Source organism: Haematobia irritans, chromosome 2 (genome assembly GCF_050003625.1).
Source record: "Haematobia irritans isolate KBUSLIRL chromosome 2, ASM5000362v1, whole genome shotgun sequence".
Lineage (NCBI taxonomy): Eukaryota > Metazoa > Arthropoda > Insecta > Diptera > Muscidae > Haematobia > Haematobia irritans.
Genome location: NC_134398.1, coordinates 228,479,931 through 228,502,925, shown reverse-complemented (window position 1 = coordinate 228,502,925; position 22,995 = coordinate 228,479,931). Strand labels below are relative to the sequence as shown.

General features: G+C 32.6%; 1 protein-coding gene across 5 annotated transcripts in view; it reads right to left on the bottom strand.

The window, feature by feature from the left end:
• Positions 1-434: 434 nt before the first annotated feature.
• Positions 435-22,995, bottom strand: part of Syt1 (Synaptotagmin 1) — a 176,477-nt gene continuing 153,916 nt past the window's right edge. For 3 of the 5 annotated variants that reach the window (XM_075297700.1, XM_075297703.1, XM_075297701.1), the window contains exons 7-10: positions 18,570-18,684; positions 16,669-16,802; positions 1,638-2,075; positions 435-1,482 (exon numbers count right to left, since the gene is read on the bottom strand). In XM_075297700.1, the coding sequence (XP_075153815.1) occupies positions 1,869-2,075; positions 16,669-16,802; positions 18,570-18,684 (456 nt within the window). In that variant the 3' untranslated portion in view covers positions 435-1,482; positions 1,638-1,868. The remainder of the gene's footprint in view (positions 1,483-1,637; positions 2,076-16,668; positions 16,803-18,569; positions 18,685-22,995) is intronic. The other 2 variants (XM_075297704.1, XM_075297705.1) reach the window with 1 other exon arrangement.

Here is a 22,995-nt window from a genome sequence, read left to right as displayed (position 1 = left end):
GACAACATAGGTCTCTCCATTAACATTTGCTTTGGTATTCGCTAGTAAATCGATAAAAATATGAGTAAATGACCAAGTTTAGGTTCTTATAAGATAGCCTTGCGCATGCCTCCAATTATACCCAATTTAACCAGATCTCGTGAATACCTAGGAATGTGATACATAATTTTGAAAGGACGCATGTGTTTTGTTTGTTTTTTGTTGCATTAATCTAGAAGGCAATGATTTATAGAATTTTCGCATATTTTTAATAGTATTTTGTCTCAAATATCTTTTAATTAAACAATTTTTGTGAATCATGGTTAATAATTTAATTTTATTTTAATATTTTTCTATTAACACAATTTGTTTTTCTAATTCAATTTAATTTAATTTAATTTAATTTAATTTAATTTAATTTAATTTAATTTAATTTAATTTAATTTAATTTAATTTAATTTAATTTAATTTAATTTTAAAATAATTTGTATTTGTTAGAAACAGTACGGCTTGATAGACTAAAAATATTTTATTTTAACTATATGTGGTTATAGTTAATATTAATATAAAAGCAACGGATTTAATTTAATTCATACAACGAATTAGCTGATTAATCGGAAAGGATTAAGCAATTGAAAAGGATAACATACGATAACAATGATGACATCAAACAACTTAAGAAAGTTTTAAGAAATTTTGTAAATTTTGTTTCTAACATTTCATAGAAATTCTAAAATAAAATATTTAAAGAATTCATTTAATAATTTTTAAAAAATTTTGTAAATTTTGTTTCTAACATTTCATAGAAATTCTAAAATAAAATATTTAAAGAAATTATTTAATAACGAAACGACAATATTTTTGTTTATATATTTTTAGTAGATATGATTAATAATATTTTATCACCCATCCATTTATAGTGTTTTAGTGTTGGTTGATAGTTTGTCTGCAATGTAGTCGTGGGTGGTGAGCTTGTGTTGTTCTTGTTGTTATACAGACTTGATTGTATAGTTGTTCGTTTACTTTAGTTTCCGTTTTCTCTTTAATGGAATGGAATGGCCATCATCTTTGTAAAGATTTTAAATTTTTTGTTTTAATTTTCGTTTTTTGTTTTTATTTTGAAAATTTTAACTATTTTTTTCTTTTGTAATTTCTTTGGTTTCGGTAGTTATTGTTGTTATTATTACTATATATGGGGGTTGGTTGTTTCAATGTTTTTGGGGTGGTGTTAGATATGAAAAGGATGGCTACGAGGAGAATTAGGAATATCTCTTTTTTTCCATGGAATACAGTGTTGGATTTTATAATTTATATACTTTGTGTTTTATTTTATACTACTTATCAACAATGGTGAACGATGGTTTGTGGTTGGTTACTTGATTTGTTTGATCGGTTTCCTGTTACCGGTGTTTTATTTTACTGATGTCTATGATGGCGTTTGAGGTTTTCTCTTTCTTCATGGAAATTGTGATTACAAAAGGTGATAAAAGTTCACTTGAAATCCTTGAAATAGAAAATTAAGATTGAGGATAATTTTTTTTTTTTGTAAATAATTTGGCTATCTTGAGAACCTTTAACTTTTCTAGTCAAGGTATCCAACAATCAAAGGCCCTTTTGTGTGTTTTTTTGGTCTCATACCACTTAACGAAAATGCTTACTTGTTTTCGTAGTTGCTTAGTTTTGTTGTTGTGATCTTCCAGTTTCCTTTTCTCCATTTGGGTTTCTTGTTGTTGCTGTTGTTGCTTGCTTGTTGTTATGCATTTTGCATTGAGATGATTGTATATATATATATTGAGATTGAGAAAGTATATTGATAATGATGACGATCGATTCAGCTGCTGGTTATGATTGATGATGGATTAGTCCGTATCCCTTTATTTGTTTGCATTTTACTTCATATTCTTAAGAATTTCATCTGTTTCCTCGGGATCTTTGAGGGTATGCCATTGGGCTATAGGTCGTCGTGGTGAAGCCAACATATCTGACCAATGCCTCAATTCAGTGCCCGTAGCCATGCATCCCAATATACAGCGTCCAATGGGCTCAGAAGTACCGATACGATCGTAATCCACAACAGTAATAACCAGACAGATTTTCTTTGATGGAGTTTTTTTTTCATTTTTTTTTCATATTTTCAATGATATACAATAACAACAACGACAATATATACATGATGAAGACCAATGCGATTGATCGATTAATTGATTGATGATTAAAGATGAATGTATAGTTTCGATATCAAGCACATATACATGGAGCAAAAGCATAGAGCGACAAAAGGAAATAGAGAATAGGGAGAGAGAGAAAAAATCATTATTAGTTATTGTTTATATTATTGTTCAAAAATGTTTTCAAAAAATTGTTGCTTGTTCTTGATTGTAAGTAGAGCAGATATGTTTAGGTTTCTTTCTTTTCTTTTACATGGTCATGTATCATCTCGTGGTATTCGGTTTGCTTTGGAAAAATAGGTTTTTTGTTTTTTTTTTTTTCGGGCGTAAGAAGACTGTGGTTACTCGGTCAAGAGTCATTTTGGTGATGTTAATTGTTTCTTTTTGTGATAGTTTAAGAGTTTGACTTTCAAACATTAAAAGAGGCAGGTATTATTCAGTCGAAGTGGTGATACAAAAAGAGTCGTAGAAAATACATTTAAGGGTTAAATGCTATTTTTTTTGATTGTTTTATATCGGAGGTGTTATACATACTCGGGATTTGGTGCCATAGTTTATTTATTTTTTTGAACACTTATAATTAAGGCATTAAAATATTTACAAAATAAAATTATAAATTATTATAAACCATATTACAATGAACATATGACATATAAAGAAAAACAAAAACAACAAATGTTTATTATTATAGCTGAACATTTTGCTTAGTACATTGTTAGGTGAATTTTAATAATGTTATAAAAAAATTCAGTGTTAAATATGTTAGTAAATAATTTACAAAAATATTTATATTTAAAAAAAGAAAGTGAAGTGTACCTGGAATCTTTCGAAAATTGTTTACAAATAATTGTTTTTTTTTTCTTTCTTTTTAAATAAAATTAAGTCATATAATACCAACAGCTTAACTTGGAAGGTCTGAGATGACCTTCGACATTGTCTTGAAAGAAAAATTCATTAAAAGACATTTTCGTGGAGTACATATTTTTTTTCAATTCTAAACGAATAAAAAAGTATCAATAAAGAAACTCAAAATAAGTTTAGTTTTCCTTTATTCATCCTTCAATTCTTAATAAAACAAACAAAAAACTCAAAACTCAAATTCAGATAGATAAATAAACATAACAAAAAAACTCGCATACACTCAAATTTTCACTTTTTGATGTACTCAGGATAAAACCAAAATATACCATTAGGTTAAAGGGTGATACGGTCAAAATTTGGTCAATATAAACTTGACGTATTTCTTTCAATTTTGCATTTAAAAAACCTTAACACCCTCATTTTGAAGGTGTGTGTGTGTAAAATGTTGCTCCTATTTTGATTTTGGAATTCACTCTTCAGTTGTCAAAATGCCGTCCAAGCAAGAAGAGCAGCGTATTAAAATTTTGCTCGCGCATCGCGAAAATCCGAGCTACTCGCACGCAAAGCTGGCAAAATCGCTAAAAGTTGCCAAATCAACCGTTACAAATGTAATTAAAGTGTTTGGGGAACGTTTGTCGGGGGGAGATCGAAAACCGGAAGCCGCTGAGACGACAAAGAGAGTTGCCGGTAGTTTCAAGCGAAACCCTAACCTCTCTCTCCGAGATGCCACAAATAAGCTGGGTGTATCGTCTACAACCGTGCATCGAGCCAAAAAACGAGCCGGACTATCGACTTACAAGAAGTTAGTGACTCCAAATCGTGATGATAAACAAAATACGACGCCCAAAGCGCGATCCCGGAGGCTGTACACGACGATGCTGACGAAGTTTGACTGCGTGGTAATGGACGACTAAACCTACGTCAAAGCCGACTACAAGCAGCTTCCGGGACAGGAGTTTTATACGGCAAAAGGAAGGGGAAAGGTAGCAGATATTTTCAAGCACATAAAACTGTCAAAGTTCGCAAAGAAATATCTGGTTTGGCAAGCCATCTGTGCCTGTGGCTTGAAAAGCAGCATTTTCATAGCTTCCGGGACTGTCAACCAAGAAATTTACGTGAAAGAGTGTTTGAATAAACGTCTGCTGCCTTTCCTGAAGAAACACGGTTGTTCCGTACTGTTTTGGCCGGATTTGGCATCTTGCCATTACGGTAAAAAGGCCATGGAGTGGTACGCCGCCAACAACGTGCAGGTGGTTCCCAAGGACAAGAACCCTACCAACACGCCAGAGCTCCGCTCAATTGAGAAATACTGGGCTATTGTCAAGCGGAACCTAAAGAAGACCAAAAAACTGCTAAGGACGAGCAGCAGTTCAAGACAAACTGGCTTTCTGCGGCGAAGAAGGTGGACAAGGTGGTTGCACAAAATTTTGATGGCAGGTGTCAAGCGTGAGGCCCGGCAATTCGGATTTGGAAAAGCGAAAGCCTAACTGAATATTTTTCCTGAATTTTATACTAATTGAACTTGAAAAAGAAATTTAATTTGATTTTTTAAATAAACGATTTCACCGATTTACGCGCGTTTTCCCTTTCCTTTGACCGTATCACCCTTTATTTCAGGCTCACTTAGACTATTCAGTCCATTGTGATACCACATTGGAGAACTTCTCTCTTATCACTGAGTGCTGTCCGATTCCATGTTAAGCTCAATGACAAGGGACCTCCTTTTTATAGACGAGTCCGAACGGCGTTCCACATTGCAGTGAAACCACTTAGAGCAGCTTTCAAACCCTCAGAAATGTCACCAGCATTACTGAGGTGGGATAATCCACCGCTGAAAAACTATTTGGTGTTCTGTCAAATCGAACCCACGACCTTGTGTATGCAAGGCGGGCATGCTAACCATTGCTGTTAGCATGCCCGCATCCAAAAAAAAACGAAATACTACTTCAAAAAGGAAACTAGAGGCTGCCGAAAACTGTTGACCGAAGCGGACGCTTGATGGCAGAGATCAGGCCGAAAAATACTACTGTTGCCAAAAATAAGTAAGTTAGGGAATGGACAACAAGACGAGCGCTCCACAACATTGGTTATGTTTCAGCTGTAAAGAAAATAAAACTGCATTGTTCGAAAAGAATCAAAAGGCGCGAATGAAGTTTGCAAGAGAGCATAAAAATTGGACGACAGATGACAAGAAACGTGTTATCTGGTCAGATGAATCAAAATTTAACCGTTTCCAATCGGACGGTCCTGGTGATACCATTCAACGCCACCCTGTTAAGCAAACTGTGAAGCATCATGGTTTGCGGCTGTTTCAATTCGTGGCACATTGGGCCATTGCAGAAAATTGATGGTATAGTGAAGAAGGAAGACTACCTCGCCAGTTTGCATACTCATCTTCCCGAGTTTGATAGGCACTCTATCATGAAGATGAAGTTGTATTTCCACAGTATGTTGATCCGAAGCATAATGCAAAAATAGTGAAAAAATGGCTTTGTGAGCAAAAATTTCAAGTAACGAATTGACCAGGGCAAAGCCCCGACCTCAACCCTATTGAGAATTTATGGTCAATCATGGGAAGACGGCTGGGATTGTACAAATCAGCTCCATCAAAATTATAAGACCTTTGGGAACGAGTACAGATTGAATGGCAGAATATACCAGATGAATTATACAGGAATTGGTTGAAAGTATGCCATAACGTATAAATATGGTATTAAAAAATAAGGGATATGGACCAGGTACTAGAAAATGTTCCAACTGACACCGGTATAGAAAAGTGCAAAATTGAGTACATGCGAGTTTTTTTTTTGTTATGTTTATTTATCTCTCTGAATTCTTTAGTTTTTTTAGATTTTTTTGTTGTTGTTTTATTAAGAATTGAAGAAGGAATAAAGAAAAATATAAATTATTTTGAATTTCTTTATTGCTGCTATTTTATTTGATTAGAATTGAAAAAAAAATAATTATGTACTCATTTCTGCACGCCACAGTAGGTGCATACTTTCAGGCGCCAGAATTAACAGAAATAAAATTTTTAATTTTTCCCACAAGAAGTGTACTTAAATTACGCAATGGCTGTCACTTTTGAAGATTTTATTCTTTGACATTTGACAAATAAAACTGTGGCAAAATTAAAAATTGAAGAATACACGTTTAAAAAAACGCATTGAAATCACTAAAATTCCCTATAAAATTGTGAAAATTTTGCAGGCACAGGTCGAATCGCATCTGGGGCTCGGAAAATACATGAATTGTTCGTGAGAAACCTCTCCATCCACAACTTGTAACTGTTTGGTGTAATTTATGGTCTTGCGAGGCCATTGTAACTTACTTTTCGAAAATGAGGTTGGATCAGTAGCTAATGTAAATAGATTGCACTATCGAGTGATTTCTTGTGGCAGAAGTTGGATTGTAGATTTGGACAACATGTACTTTTAACAAGACGACACTACGTGCAACATTACGAGAAAACTTTAAGGACTACGTTATTTCTCGAAGAAGTTATTGGTGATTGGCATTAGAGAACTTGTGAGTTAACAACTTGCGTGTTAAAATATTCTTTCTTTGGGTTTAACAGGTTGGCTGATAAGTCCCCGGTCTGACACATAGATGGCGTCGCTGGTATTAAATGCATATTATTTTTATATAGTACCAACCTTCAAATGATTCGTGTCAAAATTTGACGTCTGTAAGTCAATTAGTTTGTGAGATAGAGCGTCTTTTGTGAAGCAACTTCTGTTACTGTTTACTGAAGGGAAAAAATACAGTGGAAGCAAAAACTTGGCTTGATAATGATTTTCCGGACTCTGCCCCAGGGAAATCAACAATAATTGATTGGTATGCAAAATTCAAGCGTGGTGAAATGAGCACGGAGGACAGTGAACGCAGTGGACGCCCGAATGAGGTGATTACCGACGAAAACATCAAAAAAATCCACAAAATGATTTTGAATGACCGTAAAATGAAGTTGATCGAGATAGCAGAGGCCTTAAAGATATCAAAGGAACGTGTGGGTCATATCATTCATCAATATTTGGATATACGGAAGCTCTGTGCAAAATTGGTGCCAGCGAGCTCACATTTGACCAAAAACAACAACGTGTTGATGATTCTGAGCGGTGTTTGCAGCTGTTAACTCGTAATACACCCGAGTTTTTCCGTCGATATGTGACAATGGATGAAACATGGCTCCATCACTACACTCCTGAGTCCAATCGACAGTCGGCTGAGTGGACAGCGACCGGTGAACCGTCTCCGAAGCGTGGAAGGACTCAAAAGTCCGCTGGCAAAGTAATGTCCTCTGTTTTTTGGGATGCGCATGGAATAATTTTTATCGATTATCTTGAGAAGGGAAAAACCATCAACAGTGACTATTATATGGCGTTATTGGAGCGTTTGAAGGTCGAAATCGCGGCAAAGCGGCCCCATATGAAGAAGAAAAAAGTGTTGTTCCACCAAGACAATGCACCGTGCCACAAGTCATTGAGAACTAAGGCAAAAATTCATGAATTGGGCTTCGACCGTCTCCGAAGCGTGGAGAGACTCAAAAGTCCGCTGGCAAAGTAATGGTCTCTGTTTTTTGGGATACGCATGGAATAATTTTTATCGATTATCTTGAGAAGGGAAAAACCATCAACAGTGACTATTATATGGTGTTATTGGAGCGTTTGAAGGTCTAAATCGCGGCAAAGGGGCCCCACATGAAGAAGAAAGAAAGAAAGACAACGCACCGTGCCACAAGTCATTGAGAACGATGGCAAAAATTCATGAATTGGGCTTCGAATTGCTTCCCCACCCACCGTATTCTCCAGATCTGGCCCCAGCGACTTTTTCTTGTCCTCAGACCTCAAAAGGATGCTCGCAGGGAAAAAAATGTGGCTGCAATGAAGATGTGATCGCCGAAACTGAGGCCTATTTTGAGGTAAAACTGAAGGAATACTACCAAAATGGTATCAAAAAATTGGAAGGTCGTTATAATCGTTGTACCGCTCTTGAAGGGAACTATGTTGAATAATAAAAACGAATTTTGGCAAAAAATGTGTTTTTCTTTGTTAGACCGGGGATTTATCAGCCTACTAGTTATTTAAAATATTGTAATTAGATCATTGCAATAAAAAACCCATTGAGTTGGTTTTTAGTAGGAATTAATTTATATATTATTTAGTAATATGACAGAATTCGTTCTCTTTTATTGATAGAGAAAATGTCAATGATCTAGATGGCACTATGGATAGAAGGAATTCTGTATATTTTTTAAAGGGTTAATAAAATAAAGTATCCACAATACTAACAGGTGTACAGCAACCAGTCAGACAGACGGTTAACCTGACCGTTTATAAAGCCGATATATGTGGTTGTTTTTTGTTTGTTTTGTTTTGTTCTGTTCTGTTTTTTTATACCCTCCACCATAGGATGGGGGGTATATTAACTTTGTCATTCCGTTTGTAACACATCGAAATATTGCTCTAAGACCCCATAAAGTATATATATTCTGGGTCGTGGTGAAATTCTGAGTAGATCTGAGCATGTCCGTCCGTCCGTCTGTTGAAATCACGCTAACTTCCGAACGAAACAAGCTATCGACATGAAACTTGGCACAAGTAGTTGTTATTGATGTAGGTCGGATGGTATTGCAAATGGGCCATATCGGTCCACTTTTACGTATAGCCCCCATATAAACGTACCCCCAAATTTGGCTTGCGAGGTCTATAAGAGAAGAAAATTTCATCCGATCCGGCTGAAATTTGGTACATGATGTTAGTATATGGTCTCTAACAACCATGCAAAAATTGGTCCACATCGGTCCATAATTATATATAGCTCCCATATAAACCGATCCCCTGATTTGGCTTGCGAGGCCTCTAAGAGAAGCAAATTTCATCCGATCCGGCTGAAATTTGGTACATGGTGTTAGTATATGGTCTCTAACAACCATGCAAAAATTGGTCCACATCGGTCCATAATTATATATAGCCCCCATATAAACCGATCGCCCGATTTGGCTTGCGAGGCCTCTAAGAGAAGCAAATTTCATCCGATCCGGCTGAAATTTGGTACATGGTGTGAGTATATGGTCTCTAACAACCACGCAAAAATTGGTCCACATCGGTTCATAATTATATATAGCCCCCATATAAACCGATCACCAGATTTGAACTCCGGAGCCTCTGGGAAGACCAAAATTCATCTGATTCAGTTGAAATTTGGTACGTGGTGTTAATATATGGCCTCAAATTCCCATACAAAAATTGGTCGAAATCGGTCCATAATTATATGTAGACCCCAGAGCCCCTTGGAAGAGCAAAATTCTTCCCATTCGGTTGAAATTTGGTACGTAGTGTTAGTATATGGTATCCAACAACCATGCAGGAATTGGTTCCTATCAGCCCATAATTATATAGAGCTCTCATATAAACCGATCCCCAGATTTGACCTCCGGTGCCTTTTGGAGAAGCAAAATTCATCCGATCTGCTTGAAATTTGGTACTTGGTGATCGTATATGATATTTAACAACCATGCCAAAAGTGGTCCATATCAGTCCATAATCATATATAGCCCCATATAAACCGATCCCGAGATTTGGTTTTGGATCCTCTTGGAGGAACAAATTTCATCTGAGTGAGTTGAAATTTGGTACATTGTGCTAGTGTATGGTCGTTAACAAACATTCCTAACTAGGTCCATATCGGTCTATAGTTATATATAGCCCTCAGATAAATCGATCCCCAATCACACAAAAATTGGTCCATATCAAGTTCATAATTGTATATAGCCCCCATATAAGCGATCCCCATATTTCAATTCTGGCTCTCTACGTACCGTGCAAAAGTCCATATCGATTCGTAATTATTTGTAGAAAACGATGTTAAGAAGTTTTACGATACCACAACCCAAGTAATTCGATTGTGGATGACAGTCTTTCGTAGAAGTTTCTACGCAATCCATAGTGGAGGGCAGAGATGGTCTGTATCAAACATTTTTAGGTTTGCGACTGTCGCAAAGTTGTAAACGTCACATACGCGTCGTAAATGTAGAAAAAGTAACAAAAGTCGCAAACTCAAAATACTTTAGTCGCGTCAGCTAGGCAGCGAATTCGATGATATCCAAGACGATGGTATGTGCGAAGAAGTTGCAATTCTTAGGAAAGTTCACAATTTTCGGTTTTTTTGTCCCCACAGTTGTCCTATTGCCTTTTGCACGATTACAGGGTAACCGTGGATTTTCTCGTCCTTTCTTTGCTTTAAGTTCAGACTCCTGTCCAATATAACCCCGAGGTATTTTGCACACTCACCAACGGGAATTTCGATACCACCTAAGAAAATAGACATGACCATGGGAAAGCTTTCACAAATTTCTGCAGAAACTCACAGCGAAGGCTGTCAAACTAAATTAAAAAAATTTTCAGAATTTCTTCTATTCAAAATTTGGTTTTCTACAGTAGGTTTACGACTTTTGCGACATACGTATTATACCGTCGCAAATGTATGTCGCAAAAGTCACAGTTTGTGACAGGCCAACCCTGGTGGAGGGTACATAAGGTTCGGCCTGGCCGAACTTACGGCCGTATATACTTGTTTTTTTTTTAGTTTGGAGTAGCACTTTCTCTTCTAGGAAAAATGATTTATTTGGGCATCGACTTCAACATCCACTTTTTATCGAAATCAAGAAGCCACCGAAGTCAAGCTCTACATATACTGTGTAAGAAAAATGTGTCTTAGGTTTTTGTACTGAATAAAAATGCTTCGCGAACTTCAAAAATTGCGACTTTGACCTTGAAGACACGCCTTGAAGCGGACGACCTATAGAATTCTACGAAAAAAAAAAAAATGGGCACCAAACAACACGTGAATTGGCCGACAAAATGAACATCTATGTAAGAACAATATCGCCTTCAATTACTTGGTTGTACTCAACTCTAGGAACTTACTACCAATACTTGGTGCCTTTGGTATTGTATAAAAAATCGATTTTTCTTCTTTAAATCAATGCCACAATTATTTAAAGAATGTCAATGTTTTTCCATTTAAAAACTATTTTTTTGCGTTTGGGGTTTAGTGTCATATGATATGCTTAATTTTCAAGATAAATTTTTCGGAAGAGTAGAATTAATATTAAATTTTCTCAATAGTATTCAACATGTTTTGTTTTTATATAATAATATGACTTCATTACAAAAATATTATTAAATTCGCTGAAAATAAACATTTGTTGTTGTTGGTTAATGCAAATATTATGGAAAATATATATGTATCATAAATAAAAAAATAAAATAAATATATCATTAAAAAAATTAATGAAAGAGATAACACAAATTAAAAGCTATTTATTAACTACTTAGGGCATTTTAGTTTTTAGTTTAAAGACAGCCATGTTCATTTAGTTTTTGTTTGTTTTGCAGATTGTTGCTGTTGACAACTTACATACATACAAATGTGAGGCTTACACATACATAACTAATTAGAGTGTGTGTATATAAGACATAAGTGGATATGTATATACGTATGTATGCTCGACTTAGAATGATTGATAGGTATTTGAGTGAAATTGAGCCAGTGAATATTGTCAACTTTTAATTATGATAACAGAAGTGATTGTTGAGAGATAGTTAAGAGTTTTTTTTTGTTGTAGTGAATTTGGTGAAAAACTTGAATTTGTTTTTTTTTCATATTTGAAACATGCATATTGGTGGTGATATAAAGTGTTCTTAGTTTTTAGTTTTTGTTTTCTACTACATCCAATTCAATAGCCTTTTTGAAGGAAATTGCTGGTGTTTTTGCAATTTTACAAATTTTTTAATATATGCTTTTGGATGCTATGGCTTAGTGTTAGTATGTGAGTGAATGACAAATGTATTCGATTTGTGTATTCCCTTTAGTTTTGGAGATAAACATATTTGGAATGTATTGTGGTGGTGGTGTAGAACATTGTTTCTTAATTAAATGAACAATTTTCTTTTTCTTCCAATTTTGGTTGGGCCAAATTAAAGGTAATTTCCTTAGCTTGGTTTTGTAGTAGAACTTTTTATTATATGCGAAAATTATTAGGGAGAAAAGAACATTGTTCATTAAATACTGGTAAACGAAAATGTATAATATTCAATCCTAATGTTGACGACTTGGTAATCATTTCAGGGCGGGGTTATGCTTTTAAGGGGGGACTTTCGTTTTCTCTCTCCTACAGCTGACAGGGCGTTAGGGTTTAGTTTATAGTCTTTATATCGTATAAGAGACTTTCTCATTTCTAAAAACTAACTTAAAATGGGGACATTATTATTCTATAGAATTCACCAGACCAGTTGGAAATTTGTAACCGGCATTTGTTTTTTCGTTCGGTTTTCATTAAGGCCGGCTTAGGTTTGTCTTCCGAAAATCCTAGAATATACCATGAGTAAACTTTTCTATGGAAGTTCACTTGATGTTACTTTTGTTACTGTTGTTGATGTTGTTGTTGTTGTTGTTCTTTATTTGTAGTTGTTGTTGAGTGGTGGAAGAGAAGGTGTTTTTCTTTGTTGTAGTAATAGATGTTGTTGGTGTTCTGTTGCCTGTTAATCATTTTCTTTACATTTCACTTTTCGCATATTTATTTCGGTTTGGTTTTGTATCAAATCAGAAGACAGTGTCAAAACAACGAACCCCAGGGGCGTGTTTGAAGACGCTGCAGTGAGCTTTACCATGGCCACGTCACCATGAAACACTCACTGATGTATTCCCAAAAAAAAAAAAATGTTATCTGGTCTCGTTAAATTATTTCTGAAGTGGTTTTCTCGCCACAAGGTGAAAAAAACTAAACTCCAAAACTAACACAACGAGTGTTTAATAATGGCAAGTGTGTTCTTCTAGGGTTTGTAATAAGAAACTATACTTTTTCTGGATTCTTGTTTTCTAAATTCTTTCCCTTAGTATTGAGTTCTGTTAGCTGTTGTATTGGATTGATTGATTGGTTGGTTGTAGTAAAGTGGTGTATGCTCTGTGTGGCATTTGAAAAGCAACATAATTTAATTTATACTTAGTATATAACATCTAATGTGTAGTGTTTTAGAACTACAAAACAAAATATAATATCTATGCATTTTGTTGTATATATTTGTTGCTGTTTGTTGTTATGTCTTCGTTTTGCTTTTTTTTTTGTTAAAATTTCAGATAGATAGGTTTTAGGTTTAGGGAAAGGGGTTCCAACTATTTTGGATATTAGGAGAAAGTTCAATTTTTTTTTTGGTTTTTTTGAAAAAATTTTGTCATTACTGCAAACTAAGTTTTGAAGTATATAACCTTTGCTTTGTTTTTTAGTTTGTTTAGGCAAATCAAATGGTAAACAAATATTAAAAATCAAAAACAATAGAAAACAAATAAAAGCACATCAATCTACGTGTAATATTTTGTATTCTTGTAGTAGATTTTTCGATTATTTGTAATTGCAATTTTGTAATTGTAATGAAATTATTTTGTGTTTGTTTGTCAATACTACTAGATTTTGTTTTTTTTTTTTTTTTAAATCAACCATGGCAAACAGAACAGTGTGTTAGAATAACTATTGATTTTTTTTCTCTAAATTATATCCGTTTCAAATGTATACATATTTTTTTATTTTAGTTATATATTTATATTGAATTGAATTATATTTTATATTGAATTTCTTTATAGGAGAACTAAGAAGAAAAAGTGGACAATTCTTTAATATCACGTACATATATATCGACCTAAAGTCCATAAATTTTTAAAGAAACAAGATTTTTAGGGAAATTTTCAAAACAAATTAATGACTTCGTACTAATAGATACTTGAAATCAACTAGTATACTCATTGTCGTACTTATTAGAGTTTACAACATCCTCAGCAAAACCGAAGATTTTTATCCGGCCTATAAAATTTATTCAGAAATAATTTTGCAGTATGATAGAAGTTTGAGCGCATAATTTTTACTACTAAGCACATATCGATTGGTGTTGACAGAAAATCTACTATCAAGGATATAAGTCCTAAACACTCTTAATCCCTAGAAAATTTTAGCAATATATTTATTAAACCCAAAGAAATTTGTTAGTAGGGACAGCAGAAAAGTCTGCTAAAACAGCAGAAAGTCTGCTGAAAAAGGGACAGCAGACACTGTTTGCTGAAATAGCAAACATTTCCTGCTATTTTTTAAGCTCGATTACACCAAAACATGTTTTATTTTGGCCGAATCAAATAAAAATGTCAACTTAGGAGCTATCCTAACATAATTAAAACAATATTTTATGAATATCTATAGTATTTGACCAAAAATCTGAATATTTATCGAATTGACCTATAACAGCAAACTAAATGTTTGCTGATAGTATTTAGGAGCTTGTAAATATATTACATTGCAAAAATATACCAAAAACTACTTTTGGTTCTTAAAATACTTAAATAAATATTTGGGGAAAAATTTATGACCTAAAAATTTTATAAATTGTTGTTCATTAGGCCCTGAAGTACAAAAATATAACAGCAGACTTTTTTCTATGAGTGTACAATTAAAGAAACCAGATTTTTAGGGAAATTTCAAAACAAATTAATGAATTCATACTAATAAATACTTGAAATCATATACTGGTTGAACAACGAACATTGTCGTACTTATTAGAGTCCGAGTTATAATAAGTTATCCGGTCTATAAAAAACTATTTAGAAATAATTTTGCAGTATAATAGAAGTTTGAGCGCCTACTGTTTATTACTAAGCACATATCGATTGGTGTTGACAGAAAATCTACTACCAAGGATATAAGTCCTAAACATTCTTAATCACTAGAAAATTTTAGCAATATATTCATATCTGTTTTGTTTCATTGATTAGTATAATAATCCACCCCACTATCCTATAACTTCAGTGAAAGACTCAAGACACAAACATACTAAAATATAGCCCCCAAAAATATGCTACAAATTGTTATTTATTATTCATTTACGCATGCCACAATACTCTCTTACGGTCATTTTCATGTAGCTCCGTTAGGCTTTAACTGCCAGTTAACAGAAAGTAAATTCAAAATATATTCTCTCCGGTTAACTTTAACTGAAAAATTTTCGGCAGTTAAGTTCCTAATTGGCATATGGAATATATATGCAAGATGGCAGCTATGCCCATAATACGGTTTAAAAGTTCGTTAGTTAACGGTGCACTAACGGAGCTTCATGAAAATGGGCGTTAATGTTTATGGCATATTAACATTTATATTTAAAAATTCCATTAAATCTATCTGTGTAAGTCTAAAGAAAGCTGAAATATTTTTTTTATTCGTAGAGAAAATATAATCTGATTAAGGTCTTCATTGTTACGCACTTAAATCAAAAGATTTAAGACACAAACATACTACAGCAAATCCTAAAATATGCTACAAATTTGAAGTATTTTACTAATCTTCAAAAGACTTAACAGTATTTTTTTATTGTTTTCTTTGATTTTCTTCGACCTTTTTATGTTATAATAATAAATTAATGATTTTTCAAGCTCGAGGCCTTTTTTTTAATATTTTATTTATTTTCCCAATATTTCGCGATTGTCATATTGAATCGCTTCTTCAGGGGATCTACAATAGATTTTAAGAAATTACATTTCATAAATAACACAGTATTAAAAAATTATAAAATTTTTTAAATATGAAATGTAATTTCATAAATATCACAGTATTAAAAAATTATAAAATTGTTTAAATATGAAATGTAATTTCTTAAAATCTATTGTAGATCCCCTGAAGAAGCGATTCAATATGACAATCGCGAAATATTGGGAAAATAAATAAAATATTCAAAAAAAAAAAAGACCTCGAGCTTGAAAAATCATTAATTTATTAGTATTTCTTTTAAAATAAAATTCTAATAGTTTAATTTGAATTAATGTTAACGTATAAGTAACACACCGTCTGTTGCCATTATTTTTATACATTTGCAGAGTCAAAAGTATACTCAAAAACACACAATACAAAAATTTTTACACAAAATTATATAAATATATAAAAACAAATATTGTTTACACAAATAAAAAATAAACACAATTAAGTATTTTGAATTGTTTTTGTTTAGTGATTATTTCTTTGGGTAAAGCACAACATTAAAACATCAAAACATCAATTTATTATTTATAGGAATTTGTAAATCATCAAATCACGGAAGGAAAGATTTTTGTTCATTCATTAGGGCATGGATAATGTCATAGTCGTTGTCAGTCGCCTACTTGGGGGAAGCTGAGATGCATTTGTTTAGAGATTGTTTGGTGTCTTTCGCACAAAAATATCCCACTATGCTTTCAGTGTAATGTTAAAGGGGGGGCAAAGTGTGATTAGGGGCATTTTCTGTTTTGTTTTTGGAGTAGGGATTGAAATTCTCTACAAAAGTTTTAGTGTCATTTGATTTGATTTCGAATAGTTTGTTTTTGAGAAAGAAACTGAGAGTGAGGCAGAGATAGACAGAGAAATAGAACTGAACAGACTGAGATACGCTTAGGGATATTTTTAATACAGGCCTTGAGTGGGGTGGGATTTAAAATATTCGATAGTTGATATATTTTTATTAAATTTCTTCTTTTTGTCTGGTATTTGCTAGGTGGGTAGGGTAGGTGGGGTGGGGGCGGGTAGTAGTTGTAGTTGTTGGTTTTTGTAATTCTTTTCATATATAGGATAGTATAATACATTCTCGCATACTTGTATTTGTTCAAATGGTACTTCAAATGAGAACGACTCATTATAATAGGGGTTGAGGGTGCATTTTTTGATACTTGTCTTCTTCTTTTTCAAACGTTTTCCATTTTGCATAATGGCAATTTTCACATATGGATCTATAAAAGAAAATAGAAATAAATAAAAAGAAAGAGAAAATAATAAAATATTCCATATTTTTTCTTATTTTTGAATGGTTATCTTTCTTAAGTTTTGCCAAAAGAACACATATTTAATAGTCTTTAAATCATTATTATCATTTACGATTAAGGCAATATTAACTCTATTTTTGGATTATATTTTATTCGTTTTTTTGTAAAAAATTTTATCAACCAACACAAAATCGGATATATAATTTAAAACACAAATTCTCATATATATATTCAAATTTAACATTATTATTATAATCTCAAAAACAAGAAAAGATAAATAAACACCAAAAAATGTTTCAAATAAATATCAACGGAAAGTTACAACAATTTCGATGAACACAAAATTAATAAAAATTTACCAAAAACGCATTTTTATTTTTAATATTTTCTCTCAAAATATTTTTGTTTGTAAAAGCCTAGAAGATCTTTTTTCTCATTAATGGATTAGAGGGGGCGCTGATATTTTTTGAGGCAACTTTATGAGAAAGCATAAAGTAAAATAACAAATGCAAATAAGAAATAAAGGTCAACGTAACTGCGTAAAATAATGAAAATTTAGACTAATCATTTCAAGCACTAATTTATAAGCCAACCACTAATATAATAATAAATATATAAAGCTAAGCTCAACATAAAAATTATAAATAAGACATTTAGTCAGGCAGTTTGCTTTAAGCATAAAGAAACCCTTGTAGGTTTTTCTTTATACTTAGGTGCGGAAAATAATTCATTCATTCACTTTGTAGTTGTTGTTGTCTCAAAAAATATCATTTTTTTTAAGGTAGATATGAAAAAAATTTTATGCTTGATAATATAAAAAATGTCTTAGGCTTTAAGAATTGGAAAAAAGTTATGTTAATAAGAATGAAAGCTTTTTTTTTGTTGTTAATTGATAAATGATTTGAAAGTAATCATTAGCATTTGAAAAGCTTTTTTTGTTAGAAATCTCAAAAAATATTAAGCAATTATTTTTGTAATGAACAACTAATTTTGATAAATTAATGATTGAGAAAAAAATGTAAAAGTAAATTTTAATTGAAAAACGTTGTTAACATAAGAATTGATTATTTAAATACTTCTACCCTGAAGCACTGTGATGGATTTCAGAAATCGTTTGTAAATCAAATAAATAACATATTAGTAGAGGCTGTGAAAAACGAAAGACTTAAGACACGAACTATAGTACTTTACAATGAGTATCAACAGAGTGGAAGAAAGAGAGAGAGAGAGCGTAAATAAATTTTTTTGTTTCTAGCATTAGAAAACTCATTTTTTTGTTTCTAACATTAAACAGGGACAAATCAATAGAAATTCCCAGCATAAACTGGTTAAGTGTACTACACTTAATCTGGACACAATTTAAAACGAAAAAATATTATCAAAAAATAAATTCTTCGAATATTTATCCATCATCTAGTGGTATTAGGTAATATGAAAAACCATATCCATCGCAATGCTTCTAGTTTATGAATAAACTACATAAGTTTCTTTATCAACATCATAGTTATTTGTGATAAAATTTATGTAAAAAATAACACAAAACTAAAACTATGAATCAATATAAAATTTTATAAAAAATTGTATGTAATACATATTGTTTTGCTTTCAACATAAAATATTGCAAAAAACACATACTGACTGACATACATACACACATAAATGCAAATATTAAATACATATATATATAAAACTCAAAAATTATTTCACAAAAAATTGGCTGCCAAAATTTATTACCAGACAATCCACCGACGTCCATTTTCTTCAGATTTTTAGCTTCCAAGATGACAACGGTTAACTTGCCAGCTGTTGGTACATAACGCAGTGAGAAGCAGATATCTCCAAGCTTTTCCTGTTGTTTATAAAATATATTTCACGAAATAATATAAGGAGGGGGAAGAGAAGAAAAATGTCAAACATTGTGGATTATTAAAAATTTTTATTTTAACTTTTTGTTTTTGTATTGAACATAACACAAAAGTTTTTAGACACATATTTTAATGTAATAATTTTATAGACTCCTGAGTTTATTTAAATTAGATACATAATACTACAAATGAGTATTGGATTTATTTTAAGTTTTGTTTTTGTTTGTTTCGTGGTCTCCATTAAACAAACATTAAATAAATTTAAATTATTATTTTCCGTTTAACAAACGTATATTTAGTTTTAGTGTAGCAGTACAGTCATTGCAACAGTTTTTTGTTCGTTCGTTTGTTGTTTTTAATAAATTCATGATAGTAAATCTGTATGTTGTTAGTTAACAAAATTGTGCCAATAGATATACAGAGCACTTGCGGTAACGTGAACTAATTAAAACCAAGAGAGTTCACTTTAGCGAAAATGTTGAACTTCAGCGAATTTCAGAACAAAACATAACCATATTCGGGAGTTTTACGCATAGCAGCGTGATAGTCTTTTACTTTTGTTTTTAGTAATATTAAAAACTTAATTTATTTTCATGAACAAATAAAAACAAAAATCGGAAAAATATCAGTGGATATGGAATTATAAAGCAATTTAAATTAATAATTAAAATTCACGAAAAAAGCCAAACTAGATCACTAACAAATTCCGTAAGTGTATTTGAAATTGTATTTGACATTGTGAATCTGTCTTTAACGTTAAATTTAATGTTTTTCAGCGTTACGTAGTGTCTTTAACGTTAAATTTAATGTTTTTTAGCGTTACGTAGGGCAAGAAAAAGCGTGTTCACGTTATACGGTGTTCACGTTACCGCGAGTGCACTGTACAATTAAAATTCATAAAAACAAGATATTTTATATTTAAACTTGGAAAAACTTCATTCAATGTTAAAGCAATAAATATTCAAAAATTATTGCAAGTTCGAGTTTAGCCGCTAAATTAAAAACTAAATCTGCAAAAAAAAAATAAAACTATATCTTCTTGTTGCAAATTTTATTATATGCAAAAATTAAAAATGTTTATTATCGGTCAAATGCATTATTAAAGAAAAGTAACCATGAACAAATAACCAATTTAGCACGATAATGCAAACTTATCACTGGCCGTATTTGAAAAACCTAACTGACTGATTACCTTAATACAAAGTTCATTGTAAGGCTAAATACAATATGCTCACTAATAGGACAAAGTTACTGGGAGCAAGTACATTTTTTAATAAAAAATTATGTCAGATTGAAAAAATTCTGTTAACTAAACTATATTTTACGTATAGATGGTAATTATGAAACTTTGACAAACAAAAGACTTAAGACATAAACCCTATTATTGGTAACCAAAATGAGCGAAGACAAAAGATATAGGAGAGGAGGCCTCCAACTATTCTATCTCTCTCCCATTCGATAAATACTTGAGTTTGTGTCTTAAGTCTTTTGTTTTCCAGCGAATGTTGACTTAATTTAAGTGGATTGTTTTAAATATGGAATTGCAACAAATTTGTTTCAATCTTATAACCAAACTACTGAATTCTTATGAGGAAGATTATTAGTGTCAACATAGGAAAATCTGGTAATTGAGTATAACTCCCAAATGGCAATTAATTTTTATGAAAACCTAAGGGGAAAATAGTATTTTTATACCCTCCACCATAGGATGGGGGTATATTAACTTTGTCATTCCGTTTGTAACACATCGAAATATTGTTCTAAGACCCCATAAAGTATATATATTCTGGGTCGTGGTGAAATTCTGAGTCGATCTGAGCATGTCCGTCCGTCCGTCTGTTGAAATAACGCTAACTTCCGAACGAAACAAGTTATCGACTTGAAACTTGGCACAAGTTGTTGATATTGATGTAGGTCGGTATTGCAAATGGGCCATATCGGTCCACTTTTACGTATAGCCCCCATATAAACGCACCCCCAAATTTGGTTTGCCGATCCTCTAAGAGATGCAAATTTCATCCGATCCGGCTGAAATTTTGTACCGATCCCCCGATTTGGCTTGCGGAGCTTCTAAGAGAAGCAAATTTCATCCGATCCGGCTGAAATTTGGTACATGGTGTTAGTATATGGTCTCTAACAACCATGCAAAAATTGGTCCACAACGGTCCATAATTATATATAGCCCCCATATAAACCGATCCCCCGATTTGGCTTGCGGAGCCTCGTGGGAGAGCAAAATTCAACCGATTCGGTTGAAATTTGATACATGGTGTCAGCATATGATCTCTAACAACCATGCAAAAATTGGTCCACATCGGTTCATAATTATATATAGCCCCCATATAAACCGATCCCCCGATGTGGCTTGCGGAGCCTCTAAGAGAAGAAAATTTCACCCGATCCGGCTGAAATTTGGTACATGGTGTTAGTATATGGTCTTTAACAACCATGCAAAAATTGGTCCACATCGGTCCATAATTATATATAGCCCCCATATAAACCGATCCCCAGATTTGGCTTGCGGAGCCTCTAAGAGAAGAAAATTTCATCCGATCCGGCTGAAATTTGGTACATGGTGTTAGTATATGGTCTTTAACAACCATGCAAAAATTGGTCCATATCAAGTTCATAATTGTATATAGTCCCCATATAAGAGACCCCCATATTTAAATTCTGGCTCTCTTCGTACCGTGCAAAAGTCCATATCGATTCGTAATTATTGTAGACTTACCTATACATACCTTTTTTGTCTAATATATACCACGTATGGACTACTTCACAATTTAGAAAACGATGTTAAGAAGTTTTAAGATACCACAACCCAAGTAATTCGATTATGGATAACAATCTTTCGTAGAAGTTTCTACGCAATCCATGGTGGAGGGTACATAAGATTCGGCCTGGCCGAACTTACGGCCGTATATACTTGTTTTTATTTGAGTCATAACATAAAAAAGTGTTTAGCAATTTTGTAATCGCTAATACTTTTTACAGCTAGTTTTTGCGTTGTCTAGCCCTAGCCCTAAACAGAATGTATATATAGGTATATTTTCAAAAAATTGCTTTATCAAGATATTGGGATTTCATTCGTAGAGAAATCATCGTGATATTGAAGATACTTCTCATGAATAAATAAATTTGTCCTAAACATAACCGATTTGTAATTGTATTTTAATTTTTCAAAAAGGTAAGCCCCACCGATACTAGAATTAACTCAACAATGCTAGGTTAGGTTAGGTGCAGCCCGATGTATCAGACTAACTTAGACTATTCAGTCCATTGTAATACCACATTGGTGAAATTCTCTCTTATCACTGAGTGCTGCCCGATTCCATGTTAAGCTCAATGACAAGGGACCTCCTTTTTATCGCCGAGTCCGAACGGCGTTCCACATTACAGTGAAACCACTTAGAGAAGTTTTGAAACCCTCAGAATTGGCACCAGCATTACTGAGGTGGGATAATCCACCGCTGAAAAACTTTTTTTGGTGTTCGGTCGATGCAGGAATCGAACCCACGACCTTGTGTATGCAAGGCGGGCATGCTAACCATTGCACCACGGTGGCTCCCGACAATGCTAAAACTTGTAATTGCCTTATCTTAGCCCAGGCTAAATAAACTTTGAAATAAGATTTTTGTTAAAATAAAAGTAATAGAAAGAAATTTCAATATTTGCATCAATTCTAAGACAAACATACAGATTTAAAACCATTGTATTGTAATAGCATTCATGTAAACCTTCCGGATCCAATAAAAGTAATATTTAACTGTTGCAGGTTTTGGACAACATCGACAACATTTAGAGTAGAGTAGTACGCAATATATGTAGGATATTAAGTAGAACACAAATAAAACAATTACGTATATATGTATATACCAGAGATTACAATTATGGATTTATACAAAATCGATCAAAAACATATCGGAGGGATATTTTTTTGTGATTGATAGATATGTATTAAATTACTTTTTCCATATATTCTTTTTGTTTTTTGTTTTTTCATTTGAATTGGTCACACAAACATCGATCATTAATTACGAATACTAAACACAAAATATTAGATAATAATATAGAAAAATAAAATTAAAAAAAAAGAATATGAAATTATTAAAACACATCAATACATTTAATTACGACACGTCTTCATGGTTGCTGTTTGTCCGAGAGCTTCGATTAGAATTATTAATTTATTGTTTTAAGTTAAAAAAAAAGAAAAAGTTGCTTTCGTTTCAATAAAACAAAAATAAATCGAAGAATAGAACATAAACTAATGCAACACATATTGATAGATATAA